Source organism: Eurosta solidaginis, chromosome 4 (assembly GCF_040869045.1).
Source record: "Eurosta solidaginis isolate ZX-2024a chromosome 4, ASM4086904v1, whole genome shotgun sequence".
Classification (NCBI taxonomy): Eukaryota; Metazoa; Arthropoda; class Insecta; order Diptera; family Tephritidae; genus Eurosta; species Eurosta solidaginis.
Genome location: NC_090322.1, coordinates 157,141,775 through 157,160,598, shown reverse-complemented (window position 1 = coordinate 157,160,598; position 18,824 = coordinate 157,141,775). Strand labels below are relative to the sequence as shown.

At 40.3% G+C, this 18,824-nt stretch overlaps 1 protein-coding gene across 9 annotated transcripts in view; it reads right to left on the bottom strand.

Moving 5' to 3' along the window:
• The window catches only part of LOC137250537 (HUWE1-associated protein modifying stress responses), a 133,266-nt gene extending 114,442 nt beyond the window's left edge, over nucleotides 1–18,824 (bottom strand). For 3 of the 9 annotated variants that reach the window (XR_010953003.1, XR_010953002.1, XM_067783509.1), the window contains exons 1-6: nucleotides 18,441–18,744; nucleotides 18,022–18,281; nucleotides 17,690–17,956; nucleotides 12,310–12,396; nucleotides 2,350–2,518; nucleotides 2,039–2,260 (exon numbers count right to left, since the gene is read on the bottom strand). Coding sequence is in view for 7 of the 9 variants with exons in the window: in XM_067783509.1 (XP_067639610.1) it covers nucleotides 2,039–2,260; nucleotides 2,350–2,518; nucleotides 12,310–12,396; nucleotides 17,690–17,861 (650 nt within the window). In the remaining 2 variants the exon portion in view is untranslated. The other 6 variants (XM_067783516.1, XM_067783514.1, XM_067783511.1 and 3 more) reach the window with 6 other exon arrangements.

Here is an 18,824-nt window from a genome sequence, read left to right as displayed (position 1 = left end):
TGGTGTACTGAGGTAGGGCTAAGCATCAACCCTAACAAGACATCCATTGTGCCCTTCACAAGGAGAAGAAAACTGGAAGGGATTAGGCAAATCACAATGGATGGAGTACAAATGGAGTACACGTCTGAGGTGAAATACTTGGGAGTCACGTTTGACTCTAAGCTCTTATGGAAGAAACACGTTGACAACACCATATCAAAAGCCACAAGAGCAATAATGGTGTGCAGACGTATTGCAGGAAAATCCTGGGGATGCAGCCCAAAGATCCTAAGATGAATGTATACTATGATAGTGAGACCTTTCACAGTATACGGAGCAGTTGCGTGGGCATCAAGAACAACCATGGTGACCGTACAAAAATCGCTCACGAAGCTTCAACGCTTAGTGTGTGCTGCTTGAGCTAACGCCTCTAAATATAATAATTGAGCAGGCAGCCAGGAGTACTTTAGTAAACAGAGCTAAAGAGGGATGTGGAAGAGGCAAAGTGATAAAGTCACGGAGCATGGCGAAGCTGCAGGAGCAGATTCCACTTATCCAACTTCCCAGAGATGATACGAGGAAGATAATTAAGTTTGAGAAGCGCTTCAAAATAGAGCTGGGGAACAAATGTACGTGGGACATCTCCAGGATTGAAGCGCTTCACCAGGAACCTACTATAATATGGTACACCGATGGCTCGAAGACACCGGAGGGCATAGGAGCGGGGATCTTCGGCCCCGAACCAAAATATCCCTACCACTCGGAAAATATCCGAGCATCTTCCAAGCCGAAGTTGTCGCCATAAGCCGGTGTGCAGGGATAAACTTACAGCGAGGATATTCCAACGAGAAAATCGCTATACTCAGCGACAGTCAAGCTGCACTCAAGGCATTATCTTCAGTTGAGATTAAATCATCAACAGTCCTTGAATGCGTGGAGAGGTTAAACAATCTAGGAGTCAATAACACCATCCTTCTGGCATGGGTACCTGGACACAGAGGAGTAGATGGTAACGAGCGAGCGGACGAGCTTGCCAGGTTGGCAGCGGCCGGAAAGCCAATAAGACCCGAGCCTATGGTGCCAATATGGTCACATACAATAAGGGAGTACTTTAGACAAAAGGAGGCGTGCCTTAGGGAACAACACTGGCGCGAAAGTCCAGGACTTCGGCAGGCAAAGGCACTAATAGGAGGGTACAACTCGAAGCGATATAAGGCTATGATTAACCTCCCAAAAAGTAGCCTTAGGATTTTAACAGGTATACTCACAGGTCACTGTAGGCTAAAGAGCCATATGCATAAATTGGGCATATCAGCTAGTAGCCTCTGTCGATTCTGTGATGTCTAAGATGAGTCTGCAGAACACATCCTGAAGGAATGTGAGGCAGTCGCGAGACGAAGACTTAGGATCCTAGGATCATCCATACTTGAAAATAGTCACATACACTCTCTGAAGCCGAGAACCATTCTGGATTTTATCAGAGAACTCGGCTTGGATGAAGTCTTGTAAAGAGAATGAGGGCACCATAGACCAATAGGTCGCAGTGCTTAATCTCACAACATCTATCTATCTATCTATCTAATGAAACAGGATTCGCCACGGATAGGTGAGGTTGACAATTGGGTTTAGAGAAGCTATATATTGCGCTGGCAACCTGAAAGGGTTGCGCTACACAACCCCTTGAATCTATTTGGTATTTTAGTCGCCTCTTATGAGAGGCATACCAACACCGGTATATTCTGACCCCCTACCCCGCTGAGGGATCTATATTTCTCTCCTTTCTGAATCTACATTTAGTTCTACCTCTACGTCACTGTGGTGAGAGAATGCTTCCTCCTTTACGCACCACAACCCCCCCCCCCCTCCCCATCCCTTCACACTTTCTCAGTTTCCTACAAACATAGCAGACGAAATAATTCCAATTTCTTGGTTGTAGAAGACAAATTTTCAGATTAAATTGATTTTTGAGAAAATTTGGAGGTCTTCAAATGATTTTTTTTTTTTTTTTTGTTCCTTCAACAGCTGGATATAAAGCTTAAGGAGATTACATATTACTTACCGTGGCCGTAAGACAAGCGCTTCTTTGAATGTATGCAAATCATTAGTTGACTCATTAGTTGCGGCACCGCCACCACCACCGCCGCTTGCTTGATGATGTTGTTGTGCATGATTATGATGATGATGTGAGGAGTGCATATGAGGCGGAGTAAGATGCGAAGCATTTGTATTGAACACAGCATTGGCGTTTGAATGAGTGTGCACATGTTCTGGCTTTGGAGAACTATAAAATAGAAAACGCAATTAATTTATTTATTTTCTTTGGTTTGTTGTTTAAATTTCTTTAATTTCGCCACTTTAGCAGCGACTCACCGACGATTATTATTTGTTAGCGGTTTGCCAGCCAAGTAGGCTAAAAGATCCTCCCGACGTATCATGCGACGTTTTTTACTTTTTGCCCAATCTGCCAATTCTCTTGTACGCCGCTGATAGCCGCATTGTACAGCTGAGTCACTGGTACGCTTAACGCCATCGCACGCTTCTGCAAATGTGCAATAAAAAAATATGCACAGTTGAATGCATGCAGATATATATTTTTGTATTATGCATATAGTAGCGGCGAAAGGATTTCCCTCAAAAACTAAATACAAAGTGGATAATCGACGGATGTTCCCAAATACTACTTTTTCATTCAACTGAAACTTTGTTAGTATTAGCAATAGTAGCAATGCATAATTAAATAGCAACAACAGAAACGTAATAAAAACCACTAGAGGAATATGACTAGAACAAACCAAAATTCTAGTATATTAAAAATTTCAAGACTGGAAATCTGGAAGGTTAAGAAGAAAATCAATCAATCGGACGGTTTAAAACACAACTTTTTGTTGGTTATGACAGTTCGTCTTTGGGATTTTTGTACAATAAAAATAACTTGATAAATATCGAGCACCCTAATGTACATAATACATAAAAACGTAACGTAAGTTGTTTGCTCATCAATCTAGGGCGTTGATCAGACAATTAAATAAAAGCGTTGGACACGTGAAATTTCTAAAAATGTGAGGCGTATCATAACCTTATTAAGATTCACTTCATTTTATATATGACTATCAATAGATATTTAACGCGTCCAACGCTTTATTTAGTTCATTTAGCGACTCATTATTACAAGGACTCTTTCCTGACAATTTGATACAATCTAAGTACTCAATACATAACCCTTCCAAAGACTTTGCTCGACTCTACGCCACGTATGATTGTCCCTCCTCGAACTCCAAAATATTTTGATGTCACTTCTACCGGACTATAGTAATATTTGTTCGAAATATGAGCCAAATCGGACATCGTAGGTCGCTCTCTATTCATGTGTGTATTATGTGCTCCAAAAATGGGCCAAATCGGACCATAAATACGATTTTTGTTAATATCTTGATCCTTGCGCCACCTGTCGGCGATTTTTTCATAGGCCGCTTTCTCTTCATGTATGTATTATGTGGTCCAAATATGAGCAAAATCGGACCACAAATACGAGTTTTTTTGAATATATTGATCCTGGCGCCACCTAGTGGCGATTTTTTTTTTCATAGGTCTCTTTCTATTCTTGTATGTATCATGTGTTCCAAATATGACAAAAATTGGACCACAAATACGATTTTCTAAATATTTCCAAACATGCGCCACCTAGCGGCGTTTTTTTTATAGGTCTCTTTCTATTCTTGTATGTATCATGTGTTCCAAATATGACAAAAATTGGACCACAAATAAGATTTTTTTAAATATTTCGAAACATTTTTTTTCTTATTATTGCATTGTCATCGGATTCTGAACTATATTCCATATTTCAAGCTTGTAGCTTATCGGGAAGTTACTTAAATTTCACTTACAAAATTCGTGCTAGCTAGCAACCAGCCAGCCTGTCAAGTCAAGGAAAATAAAACCGTTTTTTTGTATATGTATATTTACTCAGTTTATTTAATATGAGCGAATATGAACATTTCAATATAAAATGTGTATAAAAAAGAACAAAAAAGAATAAGCAAAAACAGAGTTGCCAAAATGATAGTAAATTAATTCAGTGTGTGGCGTTACCACTTCGTTTCATACATTACATTTTTCCTTCCTCTGCAGGAGTTAAGGTGAGAATAGAACTCTCGCTTTCCTTTGTCTGGTCGACCGCCGAGGGGCTGCCGGCGTCTCGCTTAGTTCCGGCTCTCTTTCCGGTGTCGCCTGCCGTGCTGGTGTTGAATGCGATGGCGGTGTATCGTCCTGTATTATTGTAGTGTTGGGAGTAGAGAACCCTTCCAAATCTTCTTCTGATCCCAATGCTATATTTTGTGGTGATTCTATGGGTGCTTCGACTTCTTCGTGGTTTTCTACTATACCCGATGCAGATGTGCCGTTCTCTTTAGCTGCAACCCTCGTTTCATGATGATTCACTTCCGGTGTTGCTTTATCGGGCCCCGCGTGTGACTTCCGTATTTGGTCTACATGTCTTTTTATCATTTTCCCATTGAATTGTATTTGATAGTGAAGATCCCCTAGACGGGCGTGTATTGTTCCTTTGAGTCACTTAGCAATTCGCGGGTTACCCGACAGGAAGTATACGTTTTGATTTACCTTGAACTCTTTTCCCTTTTTCTTGAGATGCATGTATTGTTTTTCCTCTACTTTCCTCGAGATTTCCTCTGGTCGAATCAAGTCCAATCGTGTTCGTAGCTGCCGCCCCATAAACAATAGTGCTGGCGAGGTGCCTGTTGTCGAATTTGGTGCATTTTTGTACTGTCTCAAGAATTCGTTTATGTTTTCCTGCAAAGAACTATTCGTGGTACCCATTGCTTTCAATGCGTTCTTGACCGTCTGTACGCTTCGCTCTGCTTGTCTATTAGTTGCCGGGTGATACGGTGCTGAGTATTTGTGATATTTAACACCGACTGTAGTCAGGAAGTTGTTAAATTCCGCGGACGTGAAATTTGTTCCATTATGAGATACAACCGTTTGAGGAACGCCATAAGCCGCAAATACGTCGTCCAGCAAAGTAATTGTCGCGGCCGCCGTAATTGATTTAGTGATTTTCACCTCTAACCAATTGCTATACGCATCCGAGATTATCAGTAGCATTGCTCCTTCGAACGGCCCTGCATAGTCAATATAAATACGTTCCCACGGTCCCTTGGGATACTCCCAATGATGATCGCCACTTTTCCCGGGTTTGTTTGCCTGTTTTGCACATGATTCGCATTTGTTCGCCATGTTCTCGATATCATTGTCAATGCCCGGCCAGTATATGAATGAGCGGGCGATTCCTTTCATCTTGACAATCCCTAGGTGTGATGTGTGTAAATTGTCAAGCAGTTTGGCTCTGTACTTTGGTGGAATGACGACGCGATGCTCGAACATCAAACATCCTGACGATAGCTTGTAACTCACTTCTGGAGACTTGTATCCTGTTCTCTTCAAGCATTGACCTGTTTCCTGCAGTTTAATTATTTTACCCAGTCGCTCGTATTTTCTGGATTCGTTTGCAATTTTGTCGGATCTTAATGGTAATTGGTTGATTTGGCGAATCACAAAGTTGTCGAACTCGTCGTATTCGTCTGAATTATCCGCCTGCCGCACATGTCCCACCTGTAATGCTTGCTGTCGTAGAGGGTGGGCCCGTGAAAGATAGTCGGCGTTAGCGTTTGCCTTTGAATTTTTATACACCACTTCGAAATCGAATCTACTCAGAAAGTCTGCGTAATTAGCCATTCTGCTAATGCAAAGTACTGGTAGAGACTTGTCTGGTTGTAAAATTTTTGACAACGGTTTATGATCTGTGATTAGCGTGAAATGACGCGCGTACAAATATTTGAAAAATTTCTGAACTGCCCATACTATTGCCAGTGCCTCTTTGTCCATCTGTGGGTATCGCTGTTCTGCAGTATTCAGTGTTCGACTTGCGTATGCAATGGGTCGTTCAGTTCCGTTCTCTAAGCGATGTGATAGTACCGCTCCCAACCCTGTTTGACTCGCGTCCGTCGCTAGCAGAACCGGTAGTGCCGGGTTGTAGGGTATCAAGACTTGTGGAGAAACCAGCGCCTGTTTTAGATACTCAAAGGCTGAATTTGCCTCTTTGGACCAGTGAAATTTTTCACTTTTCAGCATATCGCGCAATGGTCGCGCTCTCGTCGCCAGGTCTGGGATAAATGCACTATAGTAATTAGCTTTTCCTAAAAACAGCTGCAGCTCCTCCACATTCGTTGGTTTGGGGCTATTCAGTACAGCTTCAATCTGTTTGTCAGATTTATGCACCCCCTGTGCGTCGATGCGATGGCCTAAAAACTCCACCGATGGAGTAGCAAAAACACACTTTGACTTATTTAAGCGTAGACCATTGCATTTGATGCGATTTAGCGTTGTCGCCAAAACCCTCAGCAGCTCTTCAAAATTTTCCGCGAACACCAAGATGTCATCAAAGAAATTTAAAACGTTTGGCACTCCTTGCAGGAGCGTCTCCATTTTTCTTTGCCAAATAACTGGAATATTTGCTGCCCCATATACCGCACTAGTCGGTCGTACTAGTCCGTGTGTAGCTGTGTTTAATGTCAAAACATGTGCGAAATCATCGTCGATCGTAAGGTGTGTATATGCGTCGGTTATATCCAAGTGACAAAATATCGCCGCTTTTTTCATTTTATTGAACAAGTCTTCCGCTTTAGGAATCGGATGTTCGTCAATAATCATTTTTGGATTAACCGTTGGCTTGTAGTTGCCAGTGATGCGAATATCTCCATTTTTTTTCGCGACTACATGTGTTGCTGAAGCCTATTCCGAATGCTCTACTCTCACGTAAAAGCCAGACTGGATTTTGCGATCTATTTCCTTGGCATACGCCTCTCTCAATGCCATTGGTATTTCGCGTGCTCGTGCGAACACTGGTGTGGCTCCCGCCTTCAGCTTCACTTTTGCAGGCGGTCTTCTCAACTTACCCGCTGTCGTGTCAAAGACTTCTTCGTAACTTGCAAGGAGATGTTGCAGCCGTTCTCGTTGATTTTCTGAAAGTTTTGGCGCGGTTGAACTTATAGAGTTAATTTGCCTGGCTGACGAAAATAGCTCCGAAAAGTTAATTTCACGTGCGAATTGTGAGATCCATTCTCTGCCGCAAAGTGTATCGAAATCTTCTTGGACAACATACAGATTCAGGCGCCGCTTAGTCCTCCCCATTGATGCGGTTACTACAACTCTACCCATGCAGTTCACTCTATGCCCCGTGTAGCTTGTAAATCGTCTATCTGTTCTTAATAATCTAAGATTCGGTTTTATAGTGCGAAGAGTTTTATAATTAATAATGGCGCATGGGGCACCCGTATCAAGCTCCATCTGTATTTGCTTTCCATCGATATTTACGTGAAGCCTTTTTCTGTCTACTGCTTTACATACATTAATGCTGTTCAGCTGCTGAACTGGTTCGAGCTCATCATCTGAAATCTGGTCTAGTTTTGCCTTGCACACTTTTGCAATGTGGCCCAATTTTCCACACGAAAAACATTTGGAGCTACTGAATTTGCAGTCTTTTCTGCTGTGTTGGCCCCCACATCCGTAACAATTTGCGGATTTTTCTTTTGGCTTCTTGGTCAACTTTTCAGCATTTGCATTTCTTTTTGTTTTGACTGGTTCGTATCCCAGTTTAAACGTTGGTTCACTTGGTTGTTCTCACTCTGTACACTTCAGATCTGTTGTTGCACTTTGTGTTAGTTCGATTGTGTGCGCAATTTCGTATGGCTCAGTAAAATTGTTTGGTTTTTTACTTATAACCTCATTGCAAATATAGCGTGACTCCACGCCATACAGTAACTGCTCTGTTAACATACTATCCAAAAAGTCGCCATATTCACAATATGCAGCGCCCTTTTTTAAACGAAGTGCGTACTCGGCAGTCGATTTGCCTTTTTCTTGCTTACTTTGTCTAAATTTGATACTTTCAGCATACTTGTTCCGTGAGCCCTCAAAATGGCGAATTAACACGGTTTTTATTTCATTGTATTTCAGCGAGTCAGGCGTCTTTGGGCTAACAAGTATTTTTAGTGCGGCGTTCAGCTCTGCCCCAATATGCACGAGTACGAATTTGTGTTGTTCTTCTTCTTGAACTTTGCTCAGCTGTAAGGCCCAATCTACGCGTGTGAAAAAATCCTGCAATGAGGATTTGTCTTCTGACTTGTATTCTGCAATACTATTTGTTTGCTGCCCGCTGATTTGCATTTGCCCCAGCACTGTGGGACGCCCCCTCTACAGCCTCGCGAATTGACCCTGCCAATGCATCCATCACCCTCTTCAAATCTTCCGGTGTGAGACTTCTTTTTAATCCCACTTTTGACACCACTTTTGTATATGTATATTTACTCAGTTTATTTAATATGAGCGAATATGAACATTTCAATATAAAATGTGTTGAGTTAATACTAAAGAATAAAAAAGAACAAAAAAGAATAAGCAAAAACAGAGTTGCCAAAATGATAGTAAATTAATTCAGTGTGTGGCGTTACCACTTCGTTTCATACATAACACGTTTAAAAACAGGAATTTTGCCAGGAATTATTGAGCCTTAGCATAAAAACTAGCAAGGTTAAATTCTAGCCAAGGTTTACTGTTGTTTAAACTAGCACTGAAAAACCGGGGCTAGAAAAATGTCCGAAGTTGTGTTTCATTCTGGACAATAAAATCAGTTTTGCGACGAATAACCGGTTCCTTTATTAATACCAAAGAAAATAAGAAAGCCAGTATTTTCGTCATAAAAGCAGAAAAGTGTTCCTTGGCCGGTGTTGAACCAACTAATAATTATTTTTCAAAATCTTGGATACCTTACTATAATATTGCAGCCAAAATTCTGTTGAGTGCCAGGTATATGCAAGGTATAAAGTTGCATTACGTCATGTCGGGCTTTGGTCGTGTGTATTTGTATTTGTATTTATGTTTTGTGTATGTGTCGAGAAATCGATCATGGTAAGAGTGCCAGTAGAAAAGGCTTTGAAGATATTTACAGGGTATAATCGAAACGGCTATCGCCTGGTCCGGCCGGTTGTCGGTTGTGTCATTTTTTCTCAAAATATTCAATAAATGAAATTGTAAAACTTTACATGAGGTAAGTAGAAATTAAAAATTTTGTTTCTGTTAAAAGATAGAATAAAAAACATTACCGATCTAAAGATACGACGATCGCCTCAAAATTTGAAACTGTTTTTTTTTTTCAAAGATATTTGGCAAAACTATCCGTTTTCATTTTCGCTTTAAAGTAATTGATATTGAGGTCAAAGCCCTTCTTACGATACCTCTCCCTTAATTTCTGTAAGTGTTTTCACAAGTTGGTACCTCATATACATTTACAATGGAATAAACTATCAGCTGTAGTTCGAGGCCATTTATTGGGAACGAATTGAGAGAACGAATGTTTCATCGCAGCTCAAGCTCAAATTTATTTTTTTGGAAAACTTTCTGAAGCACTTTTAGATTTAATGATACCGGCGTGATTATTTTAGGTATCTTTTCGGGATAACTTCAGGATAATCGTTTCGAGACTATTTGGGACCAATTCGGAACAATTTCAAGATCACTTCGAGAATGTTTTAGGCATCACTTCGGGATCATGATTCAATCACAAGAGGTTTGTTCGGCTGACAATTTTTTGAAAAATGTAACCATTTTGCTCCCAAATCGAATTGATATCAGTTAACTCTGTTGTTTGCGACTTTTCGAAAAATATTAATAGTAGAAATAGGAAGCAATCATTTTACAAATACGCGATAAGTACTGAACTGCACAATTCCTTAGAACATTTTTATACTCAGTTGAGCAGAGCTCACAGAGTATATTAACTTTCATTGGATAACGGTTGGTTGTACAGGTATAAAGGAATCGAGATAGATATAGACTTGCGAAAAAAAATTGGATTGAGCCATGTCCGTCCGTCCGTCCGTTAACACGATAACTTGAGTAAATTTTGAGGTATCTTGATGAAATTTGGTATGTAGGTTCCTGAGCACTCATCTCAGATCGCTATTTAAAATGAACAATATGGGACAATAACCACGCCCACTTTTTCGATATCGAAAATTTAGAAAAACCGAAAAAGTGCGATAATTCATTAGCAAAGACGGATAAAGCGATGAATCTTGCTAGGTGTGTTGAACTTCTGACGCAGAATAGAAAATTATAAAATTTTGGACAATGGGCGTGGCACCGCCCACTTTTAAAAGAAGGTAATATAAAAGTTTTGCAAGCCGTAATTTGGCAGTCGTTGAAGATATCATGATGAAATTTGGCAGGAACGTTACTCCTATTACTATATATATGCTTAATACATATTAGCAAAATCCGAGTACGACCATGCCCACTTTTAAAAATGCGCATCACTGCCAGTTATAGGAAACTAATTGCGAAATTTAACTGTTTCTAACTGTTCATAAGTTATTAAAAAAAAAACAGCTTAACACGGAATTTGCATCACCAAATTCACCAAGTTATTAAAACAAAACACTAAAAGAAAAGTTTTATAATAAAATTATATGTACATTTTTTTTTTTTTTTTTTTTTTTGCTAAAAATTATAATGAACAATGAATTCAAATAAAATGACCCAAGGCGAACATGTTTTCAAATTGTCCTCAAGTTGTTAAAAAAAAGCAAATTACCCAAAAATGACCCGATTTTAAAAAAAAAAATTTACATTGCGATTGACTGAAGGAATAAGCGAAACCAGTGATGCAAAATCTTTTAGTAGATTCTAGGGGCATAAAAATTCATTGAAATTATTCTTACCTCATACTTAAGTTGAGGATATATGTACGAATGAGAAGGGTTGAAAAATTAATTGGGCTTACATTCAAACATCTGTTGTTTATTTGCGAAACTATACAATAGCGTCTGAAATGTTAATTTTGATTTTCACACTTCATCCATCAACACCCAAGCCTCACGGTTTGAGATTTCCTAAAGTTGGCGGCCCTATCCAAAACTAGTCCCTTGGAGTGAATCACATTGATTATAGCCTATCAACCAAGTTTAAATATAACCTACGCGTTACGGCTTCTTTTACAAATGTGAATACGTAGGCACATATATTTACCAGGTGAGGCTTTGTCCTTCGCAAGAACACTCAAAGTGGTGAAGCAAAAGCTTTCCCAAGACAGCCGAACTAATGACCGTGTGTGCTACTACCCCAACGTACTGGACAGTCGAACTAGTCTGAAAACTGAAATTACGCGGTCATCCATTCTAAAATATCGTTTTGATTTAACGAATACTATTGAAATAAATGTTGTGAACACAAACTTCTGCAAACTTTGGTCTACATTTTAAAAATTGTATCCAGGGTCCTTGTAAAATTTTAATTATGTAGATGCGCCGAGTATTATACGATTTTCACCCATGAGTTACGCAATGACGTCCACTTAGACTGGTTATGATTTCGAGGGCGGCATCCTTGGCCGAATAGTAACTCCCTAACGTTTCAAGGTGTTTCTCTGGTGTAGCTCGGCAGCATAGCGCGACAAAAACATCCGTTAGAAAGTCTTCGGAGCTACCCCTACAGCTTCTAGGAAAGTGACGTCGAGGAAGGTGAGTTCGAAGTTGCAGTCATGTAGCTTCTGTGCTGGCATATGGTGGGAGGATCAGGAGGGGCGTAGTAGCGACTGGTGGTAGGGATTGCTACTGTTCGTACATCGGAAATTGTAGCTCGAAAAAACTGGATGCATCCTGTACCACGAGAGTCATGAGTACTAATAGACCATGAATAGCAACCGTAAGTCACCTTTGTGCGTGACTGCCAAGGAGCCACAAATGATTTAAAGAAATTATGTACGCGACGATTATTAGGAGTTAACCCCAGGTGAAACTACGCTTTGCACAAGATATACAGACAAAAGTGTTACCATTTTATGTATATCTATTTCTTTTCAGCAGACGCTGCACCAATTCCAAAGAACGGTGTTAGGTTCGAAGCCTCCCTGGAGTAAGTAAACGAGGGACAATCCCTCCGCAAAGAGCTACTCCTGAGAATTTTTGAACGATCCGCGAGTTTTTGAGGCAAACACCCCGGATCTTTTCGAAATGAGCAAAACTTTAATTTCCTTAAATACATACAAATAAAACCTTTTCTAAATACTATTTTTTAAATAGAAAAAACTAGCTTTTTAAAGTATGAACACCGGCGTATGCCGGCGCGCCGCCCACGCCGCTGCCGCCGGTATATAATAGAGCCTACGCCGCGGCCGCCGATAAAGTGATCGGCGTAAACCTCTAGTATATATATAAAATATGCATATAAAATTTATTTAACTTTTGCAATTATAATTTGTACCTTTGTAAAGTGTTGTTACCGTGCCTGCAGCTGTTTGAAATGGAAGCCATAATGCACCCGTATCCGGATAGTTGTTGGAAGAACGCTCTGCCAAAATATACATAAATATTTAAAACTAATTAACTTTTGTTCCTTATGTACATATGCATATGAATATTTAATGTTCAATTTATCTAGAAATTATGTCCGAAAAATATTCGCAGGATGAGGATTCTAAGATTCATGTCTGTAAGCATTATGAGGAAATACGCTTCCCAAGGCCGGCGGTTCTATGTACCGGAGCGACTCGGGATTTTTCCCGACCAAGGACTGCTATTTCAGTGTAACCTCATTTAATTTGTTGCGTCCCTCCCACAAATTGCCATCCCCCCAGCAGCTCCTTGCAGCGGGACTGCTCCATATTCTCTTGTTCCGGGAAGGTATCGAACCCAATCCAGGTCCGTCTCCTGACCCCGGTCCTGAGAAATGGTTTTGCTGCATCTGCCGGAAAATAATATTTTTATAATGAGGCGAGAATACTCCCCATCAGGGAGAGAAATGAGATGCTAACCAAACAGTTCCTGTTGAATACCCAGAAACCTGGGCATCCCAACAGACATCTGATTGACGAGCCAACACCGCCTAGGGACTTAAGGAGTCATCTCCGTAAGCATTTTGAGGAAATACGGCACCTGACAACTCAGCCGTATGAAGCAAAAAAACACAAGCAGGTCCTTGGAGAACTCCACAAACAGGCGTCGAACCGTTATGCCGAGAATTGCCCGGTGAATCCAGTACTAAGGGAACAGTACCCAAAACTTGCGGAAGAGGAACGCATACTCCCCAGGGAAACGCGAGTCAATCTGGCTCAACTTCGTTCTGGATACTGTAACAGGTTAAACTCTTACATATCCACATGACACCAACCATCTATTCAATTGTAATGTGGAACCAACTCCTCAAACACCCATCTCACTATGATCCACCCCTCTTGAAACTGCAAGTTATTTGGACTCCCGTTAGAGGATATTGAGGACAATTTGTCATCGGTCGCACCTAATGGATGGTGCGAAGCACTGCTACAACAACAACAGCGGCGTTCTGCACAATAAACGGGGACGCCCCAAATGTATGGTAAGAAGCTGTCATAGCTCGCAAGAGATTTCCATCGTAAGCACAGGACTTTTGTACAGCGTCAACTAGCAGCCGGTGGTAACATTGGTATCCAACCACCTACCCATACTCCGCTCGCTCGAGCTATCAGCCGAATTTATCACTTCTGAAAAACGCACTTTCATAAACTTCAAAAGAGGAAAGTGGAAAGATTACAAAACATATACAATCACTTTGCTACCCTCAATCCCGACTGATGCCCGTCAAGAGGAGCCTGCTTACAGCAAGATATCTCTTCAATTGTAATGTGGAACCAACGCCTCTAACACCCCTCTCACTATGGTCCACCCCTGTTTAAACTGCAAGTTTTCTTGGACTCCCGTTAGAGGACATTGATGACAATTTGTGATCGGTCGCACCTATTGGATGGATCGAAGCACTGCTACAACAACACTTGGCATTTAAAATTTATTTTGCCATGCCTCTTCACATACACAATTTTTGGAAGCACTGTTATAAACATTCTCGCTATACAAGAAAAATACTTACTTACATATTTTGTGTTGTTGTTGTTGTTGTTGTTGTTGTAGCGATTAGTTACTCTCCGAATGCTTTGGGGAGTGTTATCGATGTGATGGTCCTTTGTCGGATACAGATCCGATACGCTCCGGTAACACAGCACCATTAAGGTGCTGGCCCGACCATCTCGGGAACGATTTATATGGCCACATTAAACCTTCAGGCCATCCCTCCCTCCCCACCCCCAAGTTCCATGAGGAGCTTGGGGTCGCCAGAGCCTCGTCTGTTAGTGAAACGGGATTCGCCGCTCGAAGGTGAGGTTGACAATTGGGTTGGAGAAGCTATATATTGCGCTACACAACCCCTTGAATCCCCATTTTGTGTCGTATTCATTTGTTAAATTGCACCTTTTGACTGAGAAAAATGTTAGAAAAATACCAATGAGTGTAAGAAATAATTGTTCTTGCAAAGTGTGGAAGCACCCTTAGCCACAGAAAATGTCGAATACTTCTTATGGTTTGCTTACAACAATAGTTGGGTGTAGGGTACTTTTTCACGTCATATGGCGCCAGAGTCGCTCGGTCTGCCATTCTCTATAAAAATTCGTACAATATTCTCATGTTGTTGTTGTAGCGATAAAGTTACTCCCCGAAGGCTTTGGGGAGTGTTATCGTTGTGATGGTCCTTTGCTGGATACAGATCCGGTACGCTCCGGTAACACAGCACCATTAAGGTGCTAGCCCGACCATCTCGGGAACGATTTATATGGCCACATTAAACCTTCAGGCAATCCCTCCCTCCCCACCTCCAAGTTCCATGAGGAGCTTGGGGTTGCCAGAGCCTCGTCTGTTAGTGAAACAGGATTAGCCGCGGATAGGTGAGGTTGACAATTGGGTTTGGAGAAGCTATATATTGCGCTGGCAACCTGAAGGGTTGCGCTACACAGCCCCTTGAATCTGGTATTTTAGTCGCCTCTTACGGCAGGCATACCTACCGCGGGTATATTCTGACCCCCTAACCCGCTGGGGACAATATTCTCATCATGCATAAGGTTGCGTTAAACGCATAGTTATGTGAAATAAGAAGGAAACAAGGCAACAAGATGACGATATAATGCAATTTCAGTAGCAAGAGTACAAGAATAGTTTCGGCTTACAAATCATTATAAAAAGTGGTTAGAGGTCCATAAATCTTTCGAAGAATTTGACACTTTTCAAACCGTCATAAAAATGTGGTATTTCCATGTTAAGGTCTTATTAAAAACTACTCCTAGGTTTTTTACAGCGTCAACGTATTTGATGACAGAATTGTCAATAACTATGTTGTCCAAGGCATGAGTAGAGAACGACTTTCGATTAATAACGATGTATTTCGAATTTTTGGGTTTAAGACATAGACCGTTCTTATAAGCCCACTTGATTCAAATCATAATTCAAATTATTTACACACAAAGCGGTACCATCACGGGGACAACATGTATACAATTACACATCATCAGCATAAATGTGGACGTTACAAAACTTAAGCATATTTGGAAAGTCATTGGTGTACAGAACAAATAGCAGGGGCCCAGAATAGAGCCTTATGGAAACATGTAGGAAGAAAGACTTTTTAATGTCTGAACAAATCGCCTGAGTCCTGTCGCCAAGATACGATCTAATAAGTGAAGTTGCATGACTCGAGAAATTAAATGAACTTTTCAGCTTCGGATGTGGTCGACATAGTCAAAGGCTTTAGGGTGGTCAAGAAGGGTCAGAAAAATAATATGATTATCATCAACTCGCTCTCGAATGTCTTCTATCACAGATAGAAGTGCCGTTGTACAGCTTCTCTTTGACCGGTAACCGGACTGACAGTCAGTAATGAGCTTATTGTCGTGAACATACCTCGTAATCTGCCCATGCAAAATTCGTTCAACGACCTTTGAAAGAAAATGGGGTATGGCTATGGCCGATACTCGTTATTTTGCTTAAGAATTGGGATAACCTTAGCAGCTTTCCAGCATTTAGGAAAAATACCAGTCGTCAGGATAGAGTTGACCAAATAAGTTAAATGGGGAAGGATTATGGGAAGAATGATCTTTAAGAATTTGGCATTTATACCATCAAACCCCATGGCATTATACTTCACAGAAAGTAAATTGGCGGGACAGGATCTACTTGTTTTATGCCGACTCCGAACGGCATCTGCTAGGCAGATGAGTTTTCACTGAGAGCTTTTCATGGCATAAATACACTCGGAGTGCTTGCCAAACACTGCCGAGGAGCGACCCGGCTTTGAAAAATGTTCTTTTAATTGAAAAAACTGGTTTCTAAAATTTTGATGTTGCTTTGCCCGGGTTGTGAACCCAGGATCTTCGGTGTGGTAGGCGGAGTCCGCTACCATCACACCACGGCGGCCGCAAGTACTGATGTACATAATTTTTTTTTTTTTTTTTTGTGAATAAAGGGGTATCACTTTGGGGGTATGTTCATATATTATTCAAAATATTTCTGCACCATTTACTTTAAAATTGCATACAGCCCTTTAATCATCAAACCGAAGCCAAATGTTCGGCCGGACTCTAGTCCAAGGTTTTTTCTTCTCTGCTAAGCGAAAAACATTGATATAGTTTTTAACCAAATATTGGCATGGAGATGAAATCCTTCCCGAGTCTTTATATTTAATCAATCACATACATCAAAATTTTCAAATGCTCCACCCGTATGGGATTCATATAGATATGTCAAGAGTCCCCTTCATCACAAAAAGCACGATCCAATTCGTGTAGGACTGGACAAGAGAGTTGAGTGTAGTTGAAATAGTTCAATATGATTACTACATCGACAAATCCCAAACAAATAGTACTAGGTTTGAGAATTGAGTACCAAAAGTACTCGTTACTTGAATGAAGATTCAGGTTCTTGGGATTACACACCGAGAGTATCTTAACTAATCAAAGACAAAGTTATTCAATTTCATTCACTGCCTAATAAAGCATTTCGTAATAGTCTAGTTGAGGGGTCGATTGCTAATACGCTACCACGCTACGACGCGTCTTGACATCAGTATTAATAATCCGAAGGCGGAAAATAAAAATATTAACTCGTTCAAAAGATATTAACGAAAAAACCGAAAAAAGACCCGCGGGTACCTCCGAAACCGGGGGTGGGATCCATAGTATTTTTGCGCAGAACACCTTCCTGAGTTGGCGGCCTTGGGCCGCGCTTATATAAAATAACCCTGGGCTACGCCGTGCCAAGTCCGGGTGTGTGGTATATGTGGTGATGCACACATTTTTTTGTGGGTACAAACACAACAACAACCACATGCAAATCGCCAACTTCAACCGCCATCGGATTATTGTTCTGGAGATTAATACGCGTCTTTTGACACCTCTCTCGATATTTTTGGTAGCGTATTAGCAGTCGACCCCTCAACTAGACTATTACCAAGCATTTTAGTTATATCTGCTAAAAGTCAAAATTATGCAGAGCATTTCGCCAGCTAAGCTGTCATCATACTATATACGTACATATTTAGATATATATATATATATGCACATGCTTATTCGTACATATGACTTGTACCCATGTATGTATGTATGCATATAAATAGCTATGTGGAGATGTGTACCTTTTTGCTTTTATCATACAATCATGGGAAAGGGTAATGTGGACCCAATTGAACATATGAATTTCACAGCTAAATATGTACAAATGTTATATGTATTACTACACAAGCGCAAATTTTAAATAAATGTATAAACTAATGTGTAATCATAACTCACCTCTATATAGATGTGCAACTGCGGTGGCCGAATCCTGAAATGCACCCCAAACATTACTTAAGGTGCTATCACGATGGCGAACATATTCGCTTTCGTATTCTTCGTGTTGGGCGTTGATCTCCCGATGACATTGCTCTTCCAGCCAACTTTCTTCACTGCAATCTTGTTGCATTTCTTCTCTTTTTTGATAGATATGCCTTTGTAAACTTGTTAAATCGAATGATGAAAGTCGGACTTTTCTTTTTAACAAATAGTTCTTTTTAACAACTAAAACAAAATGAGAAAAAAAATTACACAATTCTATGCATTTGCAACTTTTCCAAAGTTCTTACGCTGCTATTGCTGCTACGGATGTCTGTTTGAAAGACTCGTCGTGAAAGAATTTATAACTCGATGATGAATATATTCTTCTGCTGCCGTTGTCTTTGTCGTTCGCTGCTACAATTCGAATCAGCTTACTTCACACAAAATGAGCAAACGGGCAAGTCAAAAACGAACCATGTTTTTCGTTTCTTTCGATTGCCACTATTCTTCTTTGTACATATGTTTTATTTTATTAGTTATCCTTTGTAGACACAGGGTGGTCTTGGAACTATTATTTTTTATTTTAAAGAAACATTGCTTTTACGAATTTAAAACACAAAACTTATTTTAGGACAAATTATAACATTCTGCTATATATACCGATAATACTATGGATATATATAGCACCAATGAATACTTAAATTTACAATAGAGTTATCAAAATTACCTACAGTACTTGCATAAAGCACAAAAAGCTTCAGCTAATTCACTAGGCAGCAGATAGAACGCAATAACCTTCACATCTACTTATTGCATTTATTCCGCAGCGCTCTTTAACATTAGTTTACTTTTCTTGTTCTTCAACACTTCTTAACTACTTCGCAATTTGTTAAACGACATTAACGGCATTTTAGGTTTATTTGACAATTCTATTATTACTGAATTTTTGATATATATTCACTCACATATCGTTCAGAAATTATGAGGATTTTTGCTGTTTGCTGCTAAACTTTCAAAACAGAATGAATCATGGCGCAACGATACAAGGTGGCAGCATGGAACAGCTGATTATAAACTTTTTTTATATCATTTGATACATCAACTTCCGGCG